The sequence below is a fragment of the Zootoca vivipara genome, chromosome 2 (assembly GCF_963506605.1).
Source record: "Zootoca vivipara chromosome 2, rZooViv1.1, whole genome shotgun sequence".
Lineage (NCBI taxonomy): Eukaryota > Metazoa > Chordata > Lepidosauria > Squamata > Lacertidae > Zootoca > Zootoca vivipara.
In genome coordinates this window covers 65,813,968-65,833,028 of record NC_083277.1, presented here as the reverse complement: position 1 = coordinate 65,833,028, position 19,061 = coordinate 65,813,968, and the positions used below count along the sequence as shown (strand labels likewise).

Below are 19,061 nucleotides of genomic sequence, written 5' to 3'. Positions count from 1 at the left end.
TCTACAGCAGGGGTCAGCAAACTTTTTCAGCAGGGGGCCGGTCCACTGTCCCTCAAACCTTGGGGGGGGGGCAGACTATATGGGGGGGGGTGAACAAATTCCTATGCCCCACAAATAACCCAGAGATGCATTTTAAATAAAAGCACACATTCTACTCATGTAAAAACACGCTGATTCCTGGGCTGTCCGGGGGCCGGAATTAGAAGGCGATTCGGCCAGATCCGGCCCGGTGCATTTGCTTGCCTACCCATGCTCTACAGTAACTAACATCTACCAAGTGGCTACCTCTGTGAGGGTAGTGCTATCACATTTTCCAGAACTATCAGGTTGTGGGTAGCCCTTGGATTTTTAGGTGGAAATGAGCAAAACCCATAGAGCTGCTGAGTTAAACTGGAAGGGCATATTTATTTCTGAGCCTCCATGGGATCTTTCTATCTGGTAAGAACTCACAGATTTGCTTGTGAAGTAGTCTAGGTGGACAGGAGTCTCATGTTGGCCAAGGTACAATAATTGTCTCTAGCTTTTCATTGCCTTTACCTTCTCTCAGCTGGAAAAGATTTTGGGTCTCCCAGGAATTACAAGGAGAGCAAAAAGGTGCACCTTTTTGTCAGGACACCAGCTTTCTCCTTCCCATGTTCACACAGGAATCATCTTAGTAAACCACGCTGCAGATGGGATCTATGCTTTCTTACCCATAATAGCATATGAGTAATAAAGCATAGGTCCCATCTGCACCTCCTTTAGCCCAGGTCCCCCTACATCTCTGAAAAAGTGGCCTGTTTTGCCTTTAAAACGGTTGTTATAAGGAGAAATGTTTGTGGGGATGATAAGTTTAATTCTCCAGAGGAGCAAACCCTTATCTGATAAAATTATTAAAACCAAGAATTCTAACACTAATGTGTTTTACCACACCATGGTTTTTGTTTTTTTCAATCTGTGAGTTTTCTTTGCAACAGTAAGTTGAATCTTTTATTTGGTCGTATCATGCTGAGTCTCTAACCTTAGCTGAGGACTTTCTAACTTAGCATTGTCCTTATTTTTCAAATTTTGAACCAGTCATCCTAGAGAGGAAACAGAGAGCAGTGACTGAGGTTTTCTGGAAACTAATGAATCAAAATTTGATTGATTTGGTATCCATTATGTTACTAATTTATTTAATGAAACATTTTTTAGAAATTGGTGTGTGTAGTGTTAGCCGAAAATTTTCCACCCCACAACACTGATGGAAAACAGTAGTTGATCTGAGAAAGAAAGGAGGAAGAAAATGGCAGGTTCATTTACACCACTATCCTAAAAACACATTGACACCCGTGGAGTTTACTTTCAAGTAGCAGTTTTGGCATGTTGGAAATTAATGTTTCATTAATTTTATGTAATTGCTCCTAAACTGCATGTCTGCACTGAACCATATGTTGTGATTTCAGATTCTTGTGTGTGTTTATAGGAAGGGCTATCTTGTTGCTATGGGCAACTGTTAGGAGCATTTCAGTGATCAAACACTTCTAGGAAGCCGACCCAACTTCGTTATGAATCTGCTTGCTGCATTTATATATAGGTCCCTTCTGCCAAGGCACTCAATAGTGTTTACAATTTAACATACAAACTAAGACAAAAAAGAAAGATACAAAACATAAACCTACAGGATTGTCTCATGTCATTGGTGGCCTCTTTTATGAGAGCCTGAGCTCCGTCTTGCTTCCACTCAGGTCAAGTCTTGTAACATTATGATAACTATTGAGACATTCACTGATAATGTTAGAGATCTGCTGGGTTATTCAGGTCTGTAAAAGCCACAAACATCTGCAATTGTGACATGAAAGCTGGCAGCATTAACCCCACCATATGGGAATCCCTTGCATATGTCTGCAATGCCTGGAGACAGACAGGTTGTTCATCCATAGCAGTGATCAGAGGAGGAGTGCAGAGAGAAGAAACGGCATGATGCACCTCTAGCAGCAAAACCGGATACCTTCATCAGCCACACCTGCAATAAAACATGTTTCTCCCGCCTCAGCCTCTACAGCTGCAGCAGGTGCTGTAACTCTACAATGGTTTTGACTTTACCCCTGAAGGTGCACTCTTCCATTGTCTCCCGAGGCAGATGGGATGCCAACAAACAACAAAGGGCTACACATGACATGCAGCACACATGTCCCTGTAAGGTAAACTCAGTTCATTTGCTGCAGCCACATAGTACACATGTTAACATGCAAAGTGGTTCAACTTTGTCATCTGTATAAGGGTATAGGCGACTTCTCTGACATGGCACAGTTTGGTGAAGGAAGACTAACTGTAGAAAAAGAATGCCTGAGATAGTTCATCTGGTAGAGCATGAGACACTTATTGTAATTGCAGGGTCATGGGTTCAAGCCCCACATTGGGCAAAAGATTCCTGCATTGCAGGAGGTTGGACAAGATGGCCTTCGGGGTTCCTTCCAACTCTACAGTTCTCTGATTCTATGAATGTCTTGTTGGTTGTGGTTTTTGTTGCCCTGGGAGCTTTCTCTATTGAAGAGCTAGGTAAACATTAGAAAGTGCCAAGAAGCAAAGGCACATAACCTGCAACCTTGATATGCAGGGTATGTACATTGCTGTTAAAGACCTGCTATTTCTCACTAAGTGTTTGAAAGAAGAAGAAGAGTTTGGATTTGATATCCCGCTTTATCACTACCCAAAGGATTCTCAAAGCGGCTAACAATCTCCTTTCCCCTCCTCCCCCACACAGGTTCTGTAGTGCCCTTTTACTTTGAATGTAGAACATCCTAGTTTTCTTTTGTTTTAAATTTCTGGTTGCTTCTACTCCTTTAAATCGCAAACGGGTTTCTCAGCCATTGGGTTACTAAAGTAAGAAAAATACAGTGGTGCTGACCACATCCTTCCTTTGTTTACTGTAGGGAAAAAAGGAAAAAAGAAAACCCTGGCACACCTCAGTTCTACCAAACTGGATGGGCTGAGGGTGGAGTGGACTTTGATTTGACTTAAGGATGACTGCCAGAGACAAGCAGCCATCTGCACTAGAGCTTCCGCCTCAAGACAAAGGGCCTACAGTTTTAACTCTGCAAATCCAGATTGGTAGTGGCAAGAACAGGAACTGGAGGACAAAGGTCAGCAACGTGGAGCAACATGACCCACACGCTGCCCCTTCTACACACCCACGATTCATTGTCTTCTTGTCTGGGAACCTGTTTCTGTTCTCAAGATGAGATATTTTTGCTGGCAACAAAAGAGAACAAAAGACACAAGAAGGAATAAGATCCTTTCTTGGAAGATGTTCTTCTTGTTCTGTTTCCCTTTGTCTCCATGCTCAAATCTTGCGAAGCAAGCTAACAATAAATGCAGGCATGACAGGAATTCATTTTGTATCCAGGAGGTACAGAGACCTTTTTGTTTTCTATGTGAGTTAATATAGACTCTTGATGGACTAGCCCCAATTTTATTGTTTTTTGAAGATATACATTTCCTCTAAGGGTTTCAATCCTCAGGAATACATCACTCACTTTCACACAAAAACACACATCACAATAGTTGTGAATATAAAATGCTTTCCCCTCCTATCAAGTGGGATTGTTATTCCAAGGCAGCACTAATGTGATTATAAAATCACTTGTATCAGTTTATTGGCTCAAGTGCTTTGATCTACCAGAATGTCTGTTCGGCTAAAAATCCCATTAGAAGGTTTCTACCTGATCTAATGTCTTTTCCTGCTTTTGCATCCATTATCTATCATACTTACAAAAGGACCCATCCTTTATGCCAATCTTCTCACTATTTTTATTTAAAATATTTTTAAACATCACAATAACAAAGAAACCTAAAAAGGAGAGCTGTACACAATATTGTGTAGGACTACTGACTGGTATACTGATTAGGAAAATGGCTGTAATGTTCTTTTTTTCCTTTTTCCTTTTTGCTCCTGAAAATAAAGTAGCAAAGTCCCCTATGAGGGTGAAGAGGCACCTGACTGAGTGCTGAAATACTGTATGCCCTATTTCTGAGACCTCTCCTTGGCTGCCTGTTGACCAGTCTCTTCATTTGATGCCCTTCAAAACCTTCCCCTTGTATTTGTAAGCTAACAGTTTTCCTCTTTGTTTCAGTCAAAGCATTTCCTCATGATTATCAGCACAATCACATGATTGATATTGATTGTATAAAGCCTAACCATGTGATCATAAAAGCTGGTGCTCAAGGACATACTGCATTTTAACTCAGCAGCGACTTCGGGTATCTCCAGATAGGGAGCCTTTTGCCTAGATCCCCAATGTGTTGGCTGCAGATACTAGATGCCAGCTGACAGCGTAAACCAGATTCATATCTCAGTGCAACTAGCAGAAAAATTGGTTGGCATCCGTCTGTCTTGGGAGACAAAAGAGGAGCATGTTTTCATTGTTTTACATGGTTTTTTAAAATTTAATTTAACTGCAAACCATATTGAGATGGTTGTTGGCCCTGAAAAGCAGTATAAAAATACAGTACCTACATTATATAAATAATTGGGGCTTTTTTTCAGCCGGAATTCGCCAGAACTCAGTTCCAGCACCTCTCGGGTGGGCGCCCTAGCCATTATAAGAGAACAAGGGAGGTATTTGTGGTGAGTTCCGGTACCTCCTTTTCTAGAAAAATAGTACTGTATAATAAACAACCTCAATGGTAGAGTGTCAGATCGGACTGCAGGTCTTGTGGCCAAAAAGAGGTTTTACCAGTAGCATGTTTTAGCACATAGGTAGGTAAGTGTACAGCATCAAACCCACAGACACATTAATATATCAAGTATTTGATATAATAAAATGCTATATCAAGCATATTGATTTATTAAATAAAGTATTTTTAAGCATTTACATGACTTGAGTTACCCAAGCTACATCTGGCCAAACCATGTGCTTCTATGCAGACCTCAAAAGAAGAGGAGGATGTGAAACTACCTGTTCCCAATTTTTAAAACTTTATTTGAATACATGAACCAAACAACTTTAAAGCTGCCAGAGGTGGGGCTTGTGAGAAGCCAATCATGGAAATATATGCTAGGGAGAAGTTTCCAGTTTCCTCATGCAAATGAAAAGTAATGTGGATCTAAGAGTGGAAATCAATATAGTGTTCATAGGCCTGCACACAGAGTATAATTTTGCTCACAGAAACACTATCAGAGCTTCTGGAAATTCTAGCTCTCTAGTGAAAAGGAGACAGGAGTGCCTGGCGTGCTATGGTCCATGGGGTCACGAAGAGTCGGACACGACTAAACGACTAAACAACAACAACAGTGAAAAGGAAACATGTTGATTGCATCCAAACAAATCTCAGTTCTAACTGTTGCTACTTAAGATGAAATATATCTACTTAGTTCAAATATTACCTACGTTAACTTGTGTAACTTTGCAACATGCTTTTGTATTTCTCTAATGTGTCAACAGAAAACCTAGTTTCCTTCATCACAGTGTTTTAGCCTAATACTGTATAACCTAGGAAACAAGGGGACGCGGGTGGCGCTGTGGTCTAAACCACAGAGCCTAGGGCTTGCCGATTGGAAGGTCGGCAGTTTGAATCCCCGCGACAGGGTGAGCTCCTGTTGTTCGGTCCCAGCTCCTGCCAAACTAGCAGTTCGAAAGCACGTCAAAGTGCAAGTAGATAAATAGGTGGGAAGGTAAATGGCGTTTCCGTGCACTGTTCTGGTTCTCCAGAAGCGGCTTAGTCATGCTGGCCACATGACCCAGAAGCTGTCTGTGGACAAACGCCGCTCCCTTGGCCTATAGAGCGAGATGAGCGCCACAACCCCAGAGTCGTCCATGACTGGACCTAATGAATTACATCTTGTTGTTGTTTAGTCGTTTAGTCGTGTCCGACTCTTCGTGACCCCATGGACCATAGCACGCCAGGCACTCCTGTCTTCCACTGCCTCCCGTAGTTTGGTCAAACTCATGTTCGTAGCTTCGAGAACATCTAGTGGGCACCATAATCTTGACAGTGTTTAGGACCTCTAACAGTCTTAATCCAGCCCTGAGAGCTGGGTGGGACGGGACTGTGTGAAGCTGCAGAGTTGTAATACAGCTTTTACACTATTATCAGACTTGGACTCATTCAAGACAGGGAGCAGCTAGCTGAACAGATAAGGCAACTGTCTGTCTTTATACTGTTCTGCTTTTCATTTTGCTGTTGCCTGTTCATAACTTACTGGGAATGGGTCACACCCATTTTGTCTGCACCTTTTATTCCTTTGGATTAACTTTATTTGCATCTGTGCTTTTTTATAGTAATGATACACACCTGCTTTGCTGGACCTTCTAGCTGATTTTGTAATAACATTCTCTTCACTCACCCACCTTCTTCGCCTGTCTGATTTGGAGGGCAAGTGCAAATGATAGTTTGTTTTCTGATGTGCTGGCAAATTGTGCTTTGTCGTGAAAGGAAGAAAACTGGAGTGAACAAGAGAAGAAAGGAGAGAGCCTGAGACCATGTTAAATACCAAACTCTAGTATGGCGTTATGTGTGAACCAAGCCTTTGTCTTTCATGCTATAATTGAAATACATTTATCTGGTTAACTTTAAACCTAATCACTGAAGTCAAAAACAAGCATATTTGGTCTCACAGGTGGGCCATCAGAACGCGGATACAGTCATATGTTCCTTTCAGATTCTAACAACGGCAAGCCAGGATTTACTGGATTTCTGTACAAGACTGTTCACTTGTAAAATTGTTACAAGCAACTATTAACTTCCCTACTGCAGTGACTTGCCATACTTGGTCCTTCCATGCTACACATAATAGAACTACAGCATGGCAATGCATTGCAGGAACACCTTTTTTGCTAGCAGATGCTGTGATGTTAATGGTTCTCTCATTTCCTAGTAGTTATAACAGCTAGGCAAGGAAATATATATGGATCTTAAAATTCAGAGCTTTAATACAAATATTGTGCCTAAGAGGTTCCTATTACTTATGTACTACTACAACCTATAGCAGAAGCCCAAAGGAAGAGAGGATTTGTGGATGATTGGCTAGACACCAAAATTTTGGTTCCTGTGACCCAGCCCTCCTTTGACTAAGGCCAGCTTCCTCATTTCCATATTACAAACAGAAAGCAAGAGGGGGAAATGTTGGTGGCTGCCCTTTGACCAGGGTGGGCTATCTTAAATCAAAGCACCTTACATCATTGAGTTAAATAACCAGGGGAAACGTATGTTTAAACCTCTTATTTAAATCAAGTTCCCCATTTTCAAATCACTTATTTCATGTCTAGCTTTTATAAGGTCAACACTGAAAGGGGTACATCGCACATAAAGCATATTGTGCCAAGAGAACAGTGGCCATTTATAGAATTGTAGAGTTGGAAGTTACCCCCCAACGGTCATCTAGTCCAACCCCCTGCAATGCAGGAATCTCAACTAAAGCATCCATGGCAGATGGCCATCCAAACTCTGCTTAAAAACCTCTATTAAAGGAGAGTCTACCACCTCCCAATGAAGTCCATTCCACTGTCAAACAACTCCTACTGTCAGAAAATTCTTCCTGGTGTTTACTTGGAATCTCCTTTTAATTTGAATCAATTCGTTCAGGTCCTAGCCTCCAGAGCAGGAGAAAACAAGCTTTGCGTGTTTAGACCTTTAAACCTCCCCCTATAAATAAATTCAGACAAGACTCAAATTTTGGTTTGGTTTGGCAGAAATGAGGCCACAACTTTATTGATTACATCAGGTTAGTGGTTGCATAGGCTCTGGTTTGACTAGCTCCCTGCACCGTTGCAGGTAGCACTGACCCAGGGCACTACCATAGGTCAGCCTAGGGTGAACATCTGGGATGGCGGAAAGCTGGGGACATGCTATGTCCACCACCCAGACTCAGGTGGTGGACTCAGGCACGGGCACAAACCCTCTCAGGGTTGACCAAACCATTGAGTCTCTGGATTCCTTTAACGGAATACCCTTCACATAGGGATGGTGAGAACGTTCCCCCATCCCTATCATTTGAACAGAGCCTATCCGCAACCTTACAAGTTGTGATGATTTGCTACGTGGCAGGTGAAACCCAAGTGGCACCAGTCAATCAGCCAAGTGGGGAAAATTCCTGCCATGCCCCTGTCCCAATGGCAGATGACGGCATAGCAAGGTCAAGCGCACAAGCCCTAAAAGTAGGGAGAGGTGGGTGGGTGTTCTGATGCACTGACCAAAGGAGGAAGCTCTGAGTCACATGCATGGGCATATATAGGTCCCTTGATCGGTTTGGCTAGCGTCCCATTGGCCTGATTCAACCCAGCATCAAGGGACCTACCAATAGGGTGTTGTGGCTATCCAATTGCACCCACCCACAACACAGGGTTCGGTTGCCAGGTCGCACTGCAACACGTGCCCTATTTGAGGGAGGACGCAATTTCTCCATGTGACAGCCCTTGAGATAGTTGAAGATGGCTATCATATCTCCTCTTGGTCTCCTCCTTACCAGGCTAAACATACCCAGCAGCAGTTTGACTTCAGCCCCAGAGGCACACTCCATGCTCTCAACAAGAAATGTCCATTAAATACTTGTTTATGAAATGTATGCAGGAACCAGCTCCAGAAATAGATGCAAGGTCTCCATATGGGAGCCAGGAAGCTGAATCTTCTGTACATAGGAAACGGCACCCCAACATTGTACCCCCACTTTTTCTCCAATGGGTTCAAGGTAGTAGATATGCCCCCCTTGCATTTTATTCTCACAACAATTCTATAAGGAAGGTTAGTCTGAGACTCTTTCATTGGCCCATGATTGCCTAGTAAGCTTCATTGTCTGAGTGAAGATTTGACTCTGGGACTCCAAAGTCTAAGACTCTAACACACTACACTAGCTCTCTGATATCTACAGGCAGTGCCAGTGGCACAAGAATCCTGCTCTAGGGTCAGGGAATATGAGAACCCCCTCCTGCAATCATTGACACACCCCAGGTGGCTGTTGTTCTAATAAAAGCAAGCTGTAAAGTGTTCATCTTTCTTGCTTATTTCATCACATTCCAACCATCTTGACCTCCCACCCCCAGCCTCAAAAACAATCGAAAGGCCTCTGCCTCTAATTTCAAGTTGGGGGGGGGATCCTGCATTCTAGCCCACTGCCACATTATGGGTTGAGATGTAGAGCAAATCCATTGATTTGAGTGCATCTACCCTGAGTATGGAGACGTGGGTGGCGCTGTGGGTTAAACCACAGAGCCTAGGGCTTGCCGATCAAAAGGTCGGCGGTTCGAATCCCCGCAACGGGGTGAGCTCCTGTTACTTGGTCCCAGCTCCTGCCAACCTAACAGTTTGAAAGCACGTCAAAATCCAAGTAGATAAATAGGAACCGCTACAGCGGGAAGGTAAACGGCGTTTCCATGTGCTGCTCTGGTTCGCCAGAAGCGGCTTTGTCATGCTGGCCACATGACCTGGAAGCTGTACGCCGGCTCCCTCGGCCAATAATGCGAGATGAGCGCGCAACCCCAGAGTCGGTCACGACTGGACCTAATGGTCAGGGGTCCCTTTACCTTACCCTGAGTATGACAGCTGGTTGTCACCCTATGAAAAGAAGGGCTTCCCCCATCTACTAATCTGTGTCTGCTCTCCAGTACTCCTCCACAGCTAGGGCGGGTCTGCCCCCTTTATACCCATATATCTATATATCTATAGGATAGGACAGTTCTAATCTTACTGTGGAGCCATTCACTTTCACTAATGAGCGAGATGGATATGCCTGATTCTCCCCACCTCACCCCACCCCCATATAATTAGTTATTAAGATGCAGGTTCAATACAGGGCGAAAGTGAAAATAAAACACAGCTTTCTGCTTTTTAGTTATGCAGGGTGCTATCCCACCCACCCACCTACCCCCGCCAATCCTGTCTCCACTCCTGGCTATACCCAGCCTGCTCTGTGAATTAATAAGTTTTCATTTCAGAGCTACACTAGCAGCAAGCTTATCAATATTAATTCAGTTGGGCTGAGATGGGGAGGAGGAGGGATTAGTATGACCTTTCCAAGCCCATGCTGGCTCAGACGGTCAAAAAGCAGCTGAGGAGAGAGAAGCAGGGCAGGTAATGGCATGTGGCTATAGTATCTTTTCTGCCATCGTAATCCAAAACAGCAATAAAATCATATCACTTTTCACAGTCAGTATGAAAGAGCATATTGTGTCGGTAATCTTTGGGCTGGATTAATTCCTGGCTGAAACACCCTCACCCTCAGGGTGTGTCGTGTGTGTCCTCTGTTTGTGTAAGAGAAAACCACCGGCAACTAGCACAAAGGAAGCTGAAATAGGTGAAGTGTTTAATGGCAGAATGTTTATTTAATCAAAATCATTCTGCATGAAGTGCGGTGAGCAGTGAAGAGGGTGAGAGGGAACAAAGCCATCCACATCTGTCATTCTATTGTTGAGCACAATTGTTCACAGTAGCTAATCCAGACGTTTGCTTTGTCGTTGTATTCTGTTAGAAAGGAACTGGGGTGTTTGGATCTCTTTACAAATGATATCCCTTGAATAGATTTGTAAAATTATTGTTGATTGCTAAAGGGTATTCTAGAAAATAATTAAGGATGTCAGAAATCTGATTGCTGTGCATTGGCACTATGCTTTTCATTCATTTTTTTATTTCTTTGTTTGCTCCAAGATGAAATATAATAGCTTTCTGCCCTTATTTATTGTTTTCTACTGATGCTTAAATGCATAAATAATTCCTGCTATCTTGTGATGCAAAACATGTGATGCATTCTGCATTTAACAAAGAAAAACTGATCCAGAATTTTTTTAAAAAATGTGTTGTGTGTGGTTTGTCATGTGCACTTCACTAACGAAGCTGAGGGTGTGTTTCTCCTTCCTTTGTCAGGATCCATCATGTCTGACAAACCAGATTTTGCAGAAATCGAAACATTTGACAAAACCAAACTGAGAAAAACTGAAACCAGAGAAAAAAATCCACTGCCCACCAAGGAAAGTAAGTCAACCAAATTCAGCCTGGATGTACAATTAATAATTTGCTCAATGTGCATAATAAATAAATACTCAGAGAGCCAATAGTCCTAGTTCCTCAGGAATAAAACTTTTAAGTAATTATTAATTTGGATTTGTTATCTGCATGCACTTAGCTATTATTTATATTGGCCAATTAAATTAGTTATTGTGGCTTTTAAACTGGGTGCATTGTTTGCCAAAGGAGATAATATAACATGGACTTTGTGCAAGTTATTTTACCAGTGTGTCCAGAAGCATGATGATTATATAGTTGAATTTCAAATCTAAAGTTTCCTTTAATAAACGACCATAGACGCAGACATGTTGGACAGTTCAGCTTGCCCACACAAAGGATGCTGTGAAATTATATATCCTGACAGCTTTATTGTGTCATTAAAACTTACACCAGTATTCCACAACAATAAATCTGCCAGTTTTTCATGTGATACAAACTCTTTAATATTTTTATATTTAATAAAAGTACACCATTTAATAAAAAGTACACATTATTACTATATGAGACAATTACACTCCAAGGTTGCTTAGTGCTGCCCTCTTCTGGATTTTATCTATCGCATCTACTGTATAGTATTGGATGAAGTAAACTCCTGCCGACATTTATGCCACAATCAGTTTTTTAGGTGGTGCAAGACTGTTGTTGTTGCTGCTGCTGGTCTTTGAGAATTTAGCAAATGTAGAATTAATCAGGTTATATATTATCCCTGTTTTACTAGTGTAAAAATCAGACTTTTAATTTTGCTCTGTAGCAGTAGTCAGCAAAAGGATTAAACCCCAGGACTTCAGAGCTGCTTGCATGACATTTAGGAGAAAGCTGATCTAATCTCTCCTTAGTATATGAGGCTTTTTTTAAAAAAAGGCATTTGATATAGATTGCTGGCTCACCTGTTGGGAAGATGCTCTCTCTAGCCATTCAGTTTGTGATACAGTCAGTGCTTTTTTCTGGGGGTACACAGGGATACGCATACCCCTAAACATTTTGTGAATCTAAGATTGGCTTCATTGAGGGGCAGTATTTCAATATGAGTAGGAAAATGAGAGTGCCCCTAAACATTTTTTTAGGAGAGAAAAATCACTTGATACAGGCATAGATCCTTGTGCCCAGTACTATTTTTGGGGAAGTTGCTATAATTCTTAAGCACAGAGCTGCACTGGATCTACCCTTTACAGCAGGGTAGGGGAACCTGTGACAACATGGTGCTCTCTAGACGTTGTTGGACTACAACTCCCATCATCCCTGATGGTTGGCTATGCTGGCTGTTGCCGACATACACACTTGACATTATATATGATGCATATTTATGTACATCACAATGGAGAATATTAGGTCCCGGTTATTTATACAAGGTTAGCAACCTTGCCTCTTTATTCTAACAGAGGCAAATAACAAGAGGTCCAGCACGGCAGATTTTTGCGATGCTTGGAAACTACCATTAGCACAGCCCAACATAACATAAATCCTCACTGCATTGCCCACCTCTAAGTAAGACCATCAGAGCAGGGACTTGGGGCTCAAGGCCAGCAGCCCAGTTAGTACAGCAAGCTGGGGGGCTCGCCACATTTCAAATAGGCTAACATCAACCATCATTCTCTAAATGCATAGGCTTCTATTCCTGCAAAACTCACCGAGATTCCCAGCCACCCCCCACCCAGTAATATGTGATTCAGTAGAGAGTGTACAGTTATTAATGACAGCAGTCTGCGGACAGAAGGGACTTTAATTACATTTGTTTTGACAAATTGGTGATGAAGAAGAGGTTATTATTTGATAAGTGCTTAAAAAAACAAAAAACAAGGTGCTTTACAAGTGTCCAATGTTGGCAAACGAGATTTCTCTTGTTTTCTTGGCAGCCATTGAACAAGAAAAGAAAAGCAAAAACACACCCTGAAGTTGGACCAGAAGATATGGCCAATATATCCTGCTGTGGGGTTTTAAGTTCTAAGTTTTTTAACTTTGCTATTCATTGACTTGGCTCAGCTTTTTTTCTTCATTTTCAAAGCACTCTTTTCCTTTATTGGTGCAGCAGAGATTTTTTCAAGCAAATGCTCTGAAATCAATCAAATCTGATTTTTTATAATTCCCCAAAGGGACTGCAATCCTGTGTCCAATTGGTCAAAGATGTACACTTTCGTTGTCTGTCAATAGAAAATATTATTTTCATATAGTATCCTCTGTAGAACCTCACAATAAACCACTTTTATGTGTTACCCTTATTAAGTATTGAAATACCCTGGCACGAAAGAGTTCCACATCCAGAAAAGCCTATCTATGAATGCTCTCAGAAATAAGATGTAACTATTGGGCCACAGTTAATTATCAAATTTACAGGGAAATATCTCTTGTGGGAAGGGATCATAAAATATAAAATGAATTAAGGTTTGTTTATATAACCATTAATCAGAAAGTATAGTCACTGCATTAAGATATCCGTTGCCTTTTCCTTTTTTTACCAAAGTGAAACTTTTGTATGTCCCACATGGTCAGAGTCCTACTTAAATATGAAGCAGATGACTTTGCCTTCCAAAAGTAATAACAGAAGCTAACCTTAATTCATATTTTATTCTTCTTTGTTACATGGTACATGAAAAACTATTTTCTGATACTTTTTTTGACATACCTCTACTTAGAAACCCTAGAACCTAAGGTCATTAAATGGAACTGAATGGTGAGAGATTGAGAACAGACAAAAGGAAGTACTGTACAGTATTTCTTCACAGGACACATCATTAAAACTTATGGAATTCAGTCCCAACATTTTAACAGCTTTAGCCACAAGAGGGAGGGGTAGAGCTTGCAGTACTACATTGCTCCACAAGAGGGTAGCTGGCCATTGTCATAATCATCCAAGGTGTTTTGCAAACCACGTTTTAGGAATGGAAGAGAAAATATATACTGTTTCCAAACCTGGAGTGGCGATCCGATTCTTCTACGTGGTGGAGAATAAGGCCTGGTAGCCTATAACTTCTGGCTGGCAGATTGTGATCGTTTTTTACTAATAAGAGAGAGAGAGAGAGAGAGAGAGAGAGAGAGAGAGAGAGAGAGAGAGAGAGAGAGAACATGCATTGAATCTAGAAAGAACAAGTCACTTAAAAATTAAATATTATTATCTGTAAAACAGTTAAAATAAGCCACATACATTCCTTCGCCTAACTTGTGCCATGTGGATGTGGAATTCCAGGGTTCTTACGCATTCTGTTTAAAAGGCAACAGCAATGATTCATCTGCACATAGCTCAAGAGCAACTGCTTTGCTTGCAGAATGCCCCAAGATTAATCCCTGGCATCCAGAAGCATGGCTGGGAAAGATCCAAGTTTAAAACTCTGGGAAGCCACTGCCAGGCAGTGTAGACTGGGTATCTTTAACTTTTTCAGATCCAGTACCAACTTTTAACCTAAACATGAGTTTGCAGTCTTTTTTTGTTAAACATTGCAGCTGTATAGCTGAGTCCTAGGACTGGATTTAGGCAGTACATTTTTGGCCAAGTATTGAGCGAGCCATTGTCATTATGTTCACTTTTTAAAGCAAACATTATTAAATATAAAGCTACTACCATGCTGAAAAGCCCATCCAACTTCTGATACTCACACAAGCTCATGGCAACAGTAGCATCCACCCCCCCCCCACACCCCATAAACTGTCAGAAACAAGGCTTCTATGCACAAAAATTAAGTCTGGTGCTCTGTGAGAGTGGGAAACCACTCTAGAATATGTGTGTGCTTATAATACTGCTGCAGTCCCGTGCACTTTTACACAGGAGTTATGAAGCACAAGGGGACTTGCTTCGGAACAGACAATCACAGGATCGTGCTGCTTCGTGTTTAGTTTTGCTCGAGTGCCAAGAGGGTGGATTCAAACATTCATGGCCACTGGTCCCATCACCTCCTGGCAAATAGAAGGGGAAGAAATGGAGGCAGTGAGAGATTTTACTTTCTTGGGCTCCTTGATCACTGCAGATGGTGACAGCAGTCACGAAATTAAAAGACGCCTGCTTCTTGGGAGAAAAGCAATGACAAACCTAGACAGCATCTTAAAAAGCAGAGACATCACCTTGCCGACAAAGGTCCGTATAGTTAAAGCTATGGTTTTCCCAGTAGTGATGTATGGAAGTGAGAGCTGGACCATAAAGAAGGCTGATCGCCGAAGAATTGATGCTTTTGAATTATGGTGCTGGAGGAGACTCTTGAGAGTCCCATGGACTGTTAGAAGATCAAACCTATCAATTCTTAAGGAAATCAGCCCTGAGTGCTCCCTGGAAGGACAGATCGTGAAGCTGAGGCTCCAATACTTTGGCCACCTCATGAGAAGAGAAGAATCCTTGGAAAAGACCCTGATGTTGGGAAAGATTGAGGGCACTAGGAGAAGGGGACGACAGAGGACAAGATGGTTGGACAGTGTTCTCGAAGCTACGAACATGAGTTTGACCAAACTACGGGAGGCAGTGCAAGACAGGAGTGCCTGGCGTGCTATGGTCCATGGGGTCACGAAGAGTCGGACACGACTAAACGACTAAACAACAACAACAATAAGACTTTTAGACTGCTTTTCACTAAGAGTCCCCAAAAGCAGTTTCCAGTAATGAGAAAAATATGAATTGAAACCAAGAACAGTTTAAAATCAGATCATGCAGTACTGTATAAGCCAGTGCAAAACAGGGTTAATCAAAAGAGATGCTGGATAACTCTTCCAAAAGCTTGGGAGAACTGTAGCTCTTGACTAGACTATGAAAGGACTCCACACCTCTAGGCGGGGGCAGCAGGTGGGGGGTGCAAATTCAGGATGCAATCATGTGGAGGCAAGGAAAATGTGTTCCACCTCTGCTCTGCTACAAGAAATGGGAGTAAGTAATGGATCCTATCTGTTATTATACTGATTCATAAGTTACTTCCACTCCCAAGATGTTGTGATGGTCAAACAGCATCATGTCATGAAGGCATATAAAATAACTGGGACAGCTCTTTTCATTTGGTTCTCTAACCAGGGCTTTCTGCATATAGTCAGACCTCGATTTAAGTACGCCTCGGTTTGAGTACTTTCAGTTTAAGTACTCCGCAGACCCGTCTGGAACGGATTAATTCACTTTCCATTATTTTCAATCGGAAAGTTCGCTTCAGGTTAAGTACGCTGCAGGTTAAGTACGGACTTCCAGAACCAATTACACTCATACTTCAGGTTAAGTATGCTTCAGGTTGAGTACTCCGTGGACCCGTCTGGAATGGATTAATCCACTTTGCATTGCTTTCAATGGGAAAGATCGCTTCAGGTTAAGTACAGACTTCCGGAACCAATTGTGTACTTAAACCGAGGTACCACTGTATTATAAAAGATGAAGGTACCGTAAGTTGATGGCAGGAAGTAAGAGTAATGTCACACTTCACTTTTGAATTTCTCCTTTGGGGAGGGGGATACTTTTTAAAAGGTCAAGCTTTTAAAAAAAATCAAAATATAAACCTTATTGCGTAATTTCTAGGAGAGAATATCAGAATCATAGAATTGTAGCATTAGAAGGGATCCTGAGGATCATCTGGTCCAACCTGTGTGCGTAGCCGGGGGGGGGGTAGAAGGCAGCTGCCCCCCATCAAGTAAAACAATAGAAATACTTAACTGACCACATTAGTTCTGCCCCCCCCCCAAAGTCCTGCTCCCTTAACAAAAATCCTGGCTATGCCCGTGGTCCAACCCTCTCCAAAGCAGGAATCTCAACATACAATTCCCCATCCAATTTGAAACTATACCTGCTTAAGATTTTTGCAAATGTTCTAGTAGTTTTATTACTACACCACTAGGATAGTTATCAAGATGGTTATCTGTACCCTTTCCTGAAAATCATCTGTAAATTAAGGCTGTTCTCAAGTTAGGAGAATATAAATTTCAATCTTAGACACACAACCACTCTTCCTCAGATGACCTATGCAGATCAGTATTGCCCCTTCCCTACTTATCAAATAATCCATCTGATGACAGGGGAAGGGGCAATTTGTTCCCTTGCTTCATAGGGCTGAACTCCGTGGAGTGGTTTAAATCTCTAGGCGGAGTCCAGCTCCACTATGGTAATTGTAATACAAATTGCCTTATCCTCGCTCATCAAATTGATTGATGAGGGAGGAGGGGGGCAATTTGCATTGTCAGGGTGCTGGGCTGTGCCTACTTTTTTGTGTCTGCCACTGACAAAATTGTTGGGGTTTAGGGGGATCTTTGAAAAAAGAAGAAGTGAGTGGTGGGGCTGATTTGCACCTGGGCTTCTGGTTAACCATCGCTGCTGCCGAAGGAATTTGGAAAATATGGTGCATATGATTTTCACAAGGAATTTCAAACAAAAGTCGCTGGGGTAGCAGCATTGCAGAGGAATGTGCCCAGATTTTTATCAATTAGGCCACTTATCTACTTATTGCAACCTTCTAGAGAAAAGAGAGGATATCCATTTTGGAAAAGCATAAAGGGGATATCTGCAAGTCAGTTGGTCAGATATTTTATTTTTCATTGTAATAAAGGAGGTGTCCCTCACATTGTCTAAAACAATAGCATTCTTGGGTTTAATGTCAGCAGTGTCCTGCTAACATTACCTAGGTTGATGGCTATCTGACCCTAGGCTATAGACTGCCACCTACCAGACGCCCTACTATGATGAATGTTTAACATAATTCAATTTGCACACTAGATACGTCTTATCATAAAGCTTCAGTCCATCCCCAAAGGTTCAGCCCAAAGCTGCAAATTCCTGCTGATAACATTTCTATAGAAAACTGCTTTGGGGACCTAAGACTGCTGGGACAAACAAAGATAAGTCATGTGTTACTCATGGTCACAGAACTAAAGGCATTTCATTGTACAGCAGGTATAATTGTGGAGAAAGACACATTCAGTTTCTTTCTTTCTTTTTTTGCATATGATGTATGGGAGATTTGAAGGATACTTGTTAGAAAGGAGACAGTAGGACTTCCACCTGCCCTATTAGCCTTGCCAGCTCTCCCAAAACTCTGCATCTAAGAAGTAACTTCCCTTCCAATTGATTTAACACTGTAGTATTATAAACTGGGATAGGAGAGATAAAGATATCTCAAGTACCACAACCAGTATTATAGCCTTGAGCTGCAGTTGCCGTTTGTGCCATCTGCAACAACCCTACTAGTACCAGGTCTGCTATTTGGACTGCAAGAGAGCAGTAATGTAGGAGTGAGCGGTCATTCTAAATCCACAGCATCTGTAAACACCTGGAATCTGGATGTCCTGGTGCCAATAAATTAATCGTAGGAAAATACATTGGGAGTGGATGCAAATTTCTCAGATCAGAAGTCCAGCCTCTGGAAAGATATTTGAAAGTTCCAATGATTGTTTTGAACTCTGTTTTGACATAATGTTTTGAACTAAATATATATTCTGATAGGAGATGGGTGAAATATTTCATGCCACATATCTGCACACCTTACTTCTAGATCGGGGTGGAGGACCTCTGGCCCTCCTTCAATATTGAACTACAGTTCCATCATCCCCAGTAATTGGTCCTGCTGGCAATGTGTGATAAAATCTAAGAGTATCTGGAGGACCACAGGTCCCTTGCCCCTCCTGTCTTGCATCCTCTGAGGCTTGGGTGTGGAGGGATTCCATTCATGAGATTGTCTACTAACAAGTTGTGTTTAAATGCCCTATTCAACAAAGCAATTTCATCTATAAACATCCAGCGGGAGTCTCTAGGTCAAAACAAGCATCATACTAATTGTGGCAAAAATGTACAGGAAAGGGGGCGGGGAGGAGAGCAGGTAATGCTCACTATGTAAAATTAGGTATCCAACAGGTGTTTCAAGCTGGTGTCTTCTTCAGGGTCCATATAATTACACATCATTAATAACAATCACACCTCATAAATAAAACTATATTTTGTGGGTGAATGTAGCATTACTCTCACTTGTGGGATGCCTCAGGGTTCTATTCGCTCCCCCATGCTTTTTAACATCTATATGCAGCCGCTGGGAGAGATCATCAAGGGGTTTGGGCTGGGTGTTCATCAGTATGTGGATGATACCCAGCTCTACCTCTCTTTCAAATCAGAACCAGTGAAGGCGGTGAAGGTCCTGTGTGAGTGCCTGGAGGCGGTTGGAGGATGGATG

At 42.0% G+C, this 19,061-nt stretch overlaps 1 protein-coding gene across 3 annotated transcripts; it reads left to right on the top strand.

Moving 5' to 3' along the window:
- The first annotated feature begins 9,946 nt into the window (after nucleotides 1-9,946).
- LOC118081534 (thymosin beta-12-like) lies at nucleotides 9,947-13,184 on the top strand. Of its 3 annotated transcripts, none has more exons than XM_035108026.2 (3): nucleotides 9,947-10,026; nucleotides 10,816-10,923; nucleotides 12,810-13,184. In XM_035108026.2, the coding sequence occupies exons 2-3, from the start codon at nucleotides 10,824-10,826 to the stop codon at nucleotides 12,845-12,847; spliced, it is 138 nt and encodes a 45-aa protein (XP_034963917.1). In that variant the 5' UTR covers nucleotides 9,947-10,026; nucleotides 10,816-10,823; the 3' UTR covers nucleotides 12,848-13,184. The 3 variants fall into 3 exon arrangements, with proteins under 3 accessions (XP_034963917.1, XP_034963918.1, XP_034963919.1); XM_035108027.2 differs by lacking the exon at nucleotides 9,947-10,026 and adding an exon at nucleotides 10,196-10,249; XM_035108028.2 differs by lacking the exon at nucleotides 9,947-10,026 and adding an exon at nucleotides 10,257-10,322.
- Nucleotides 13,185-19,061: the final 5,877 nt, after the last annotated feature.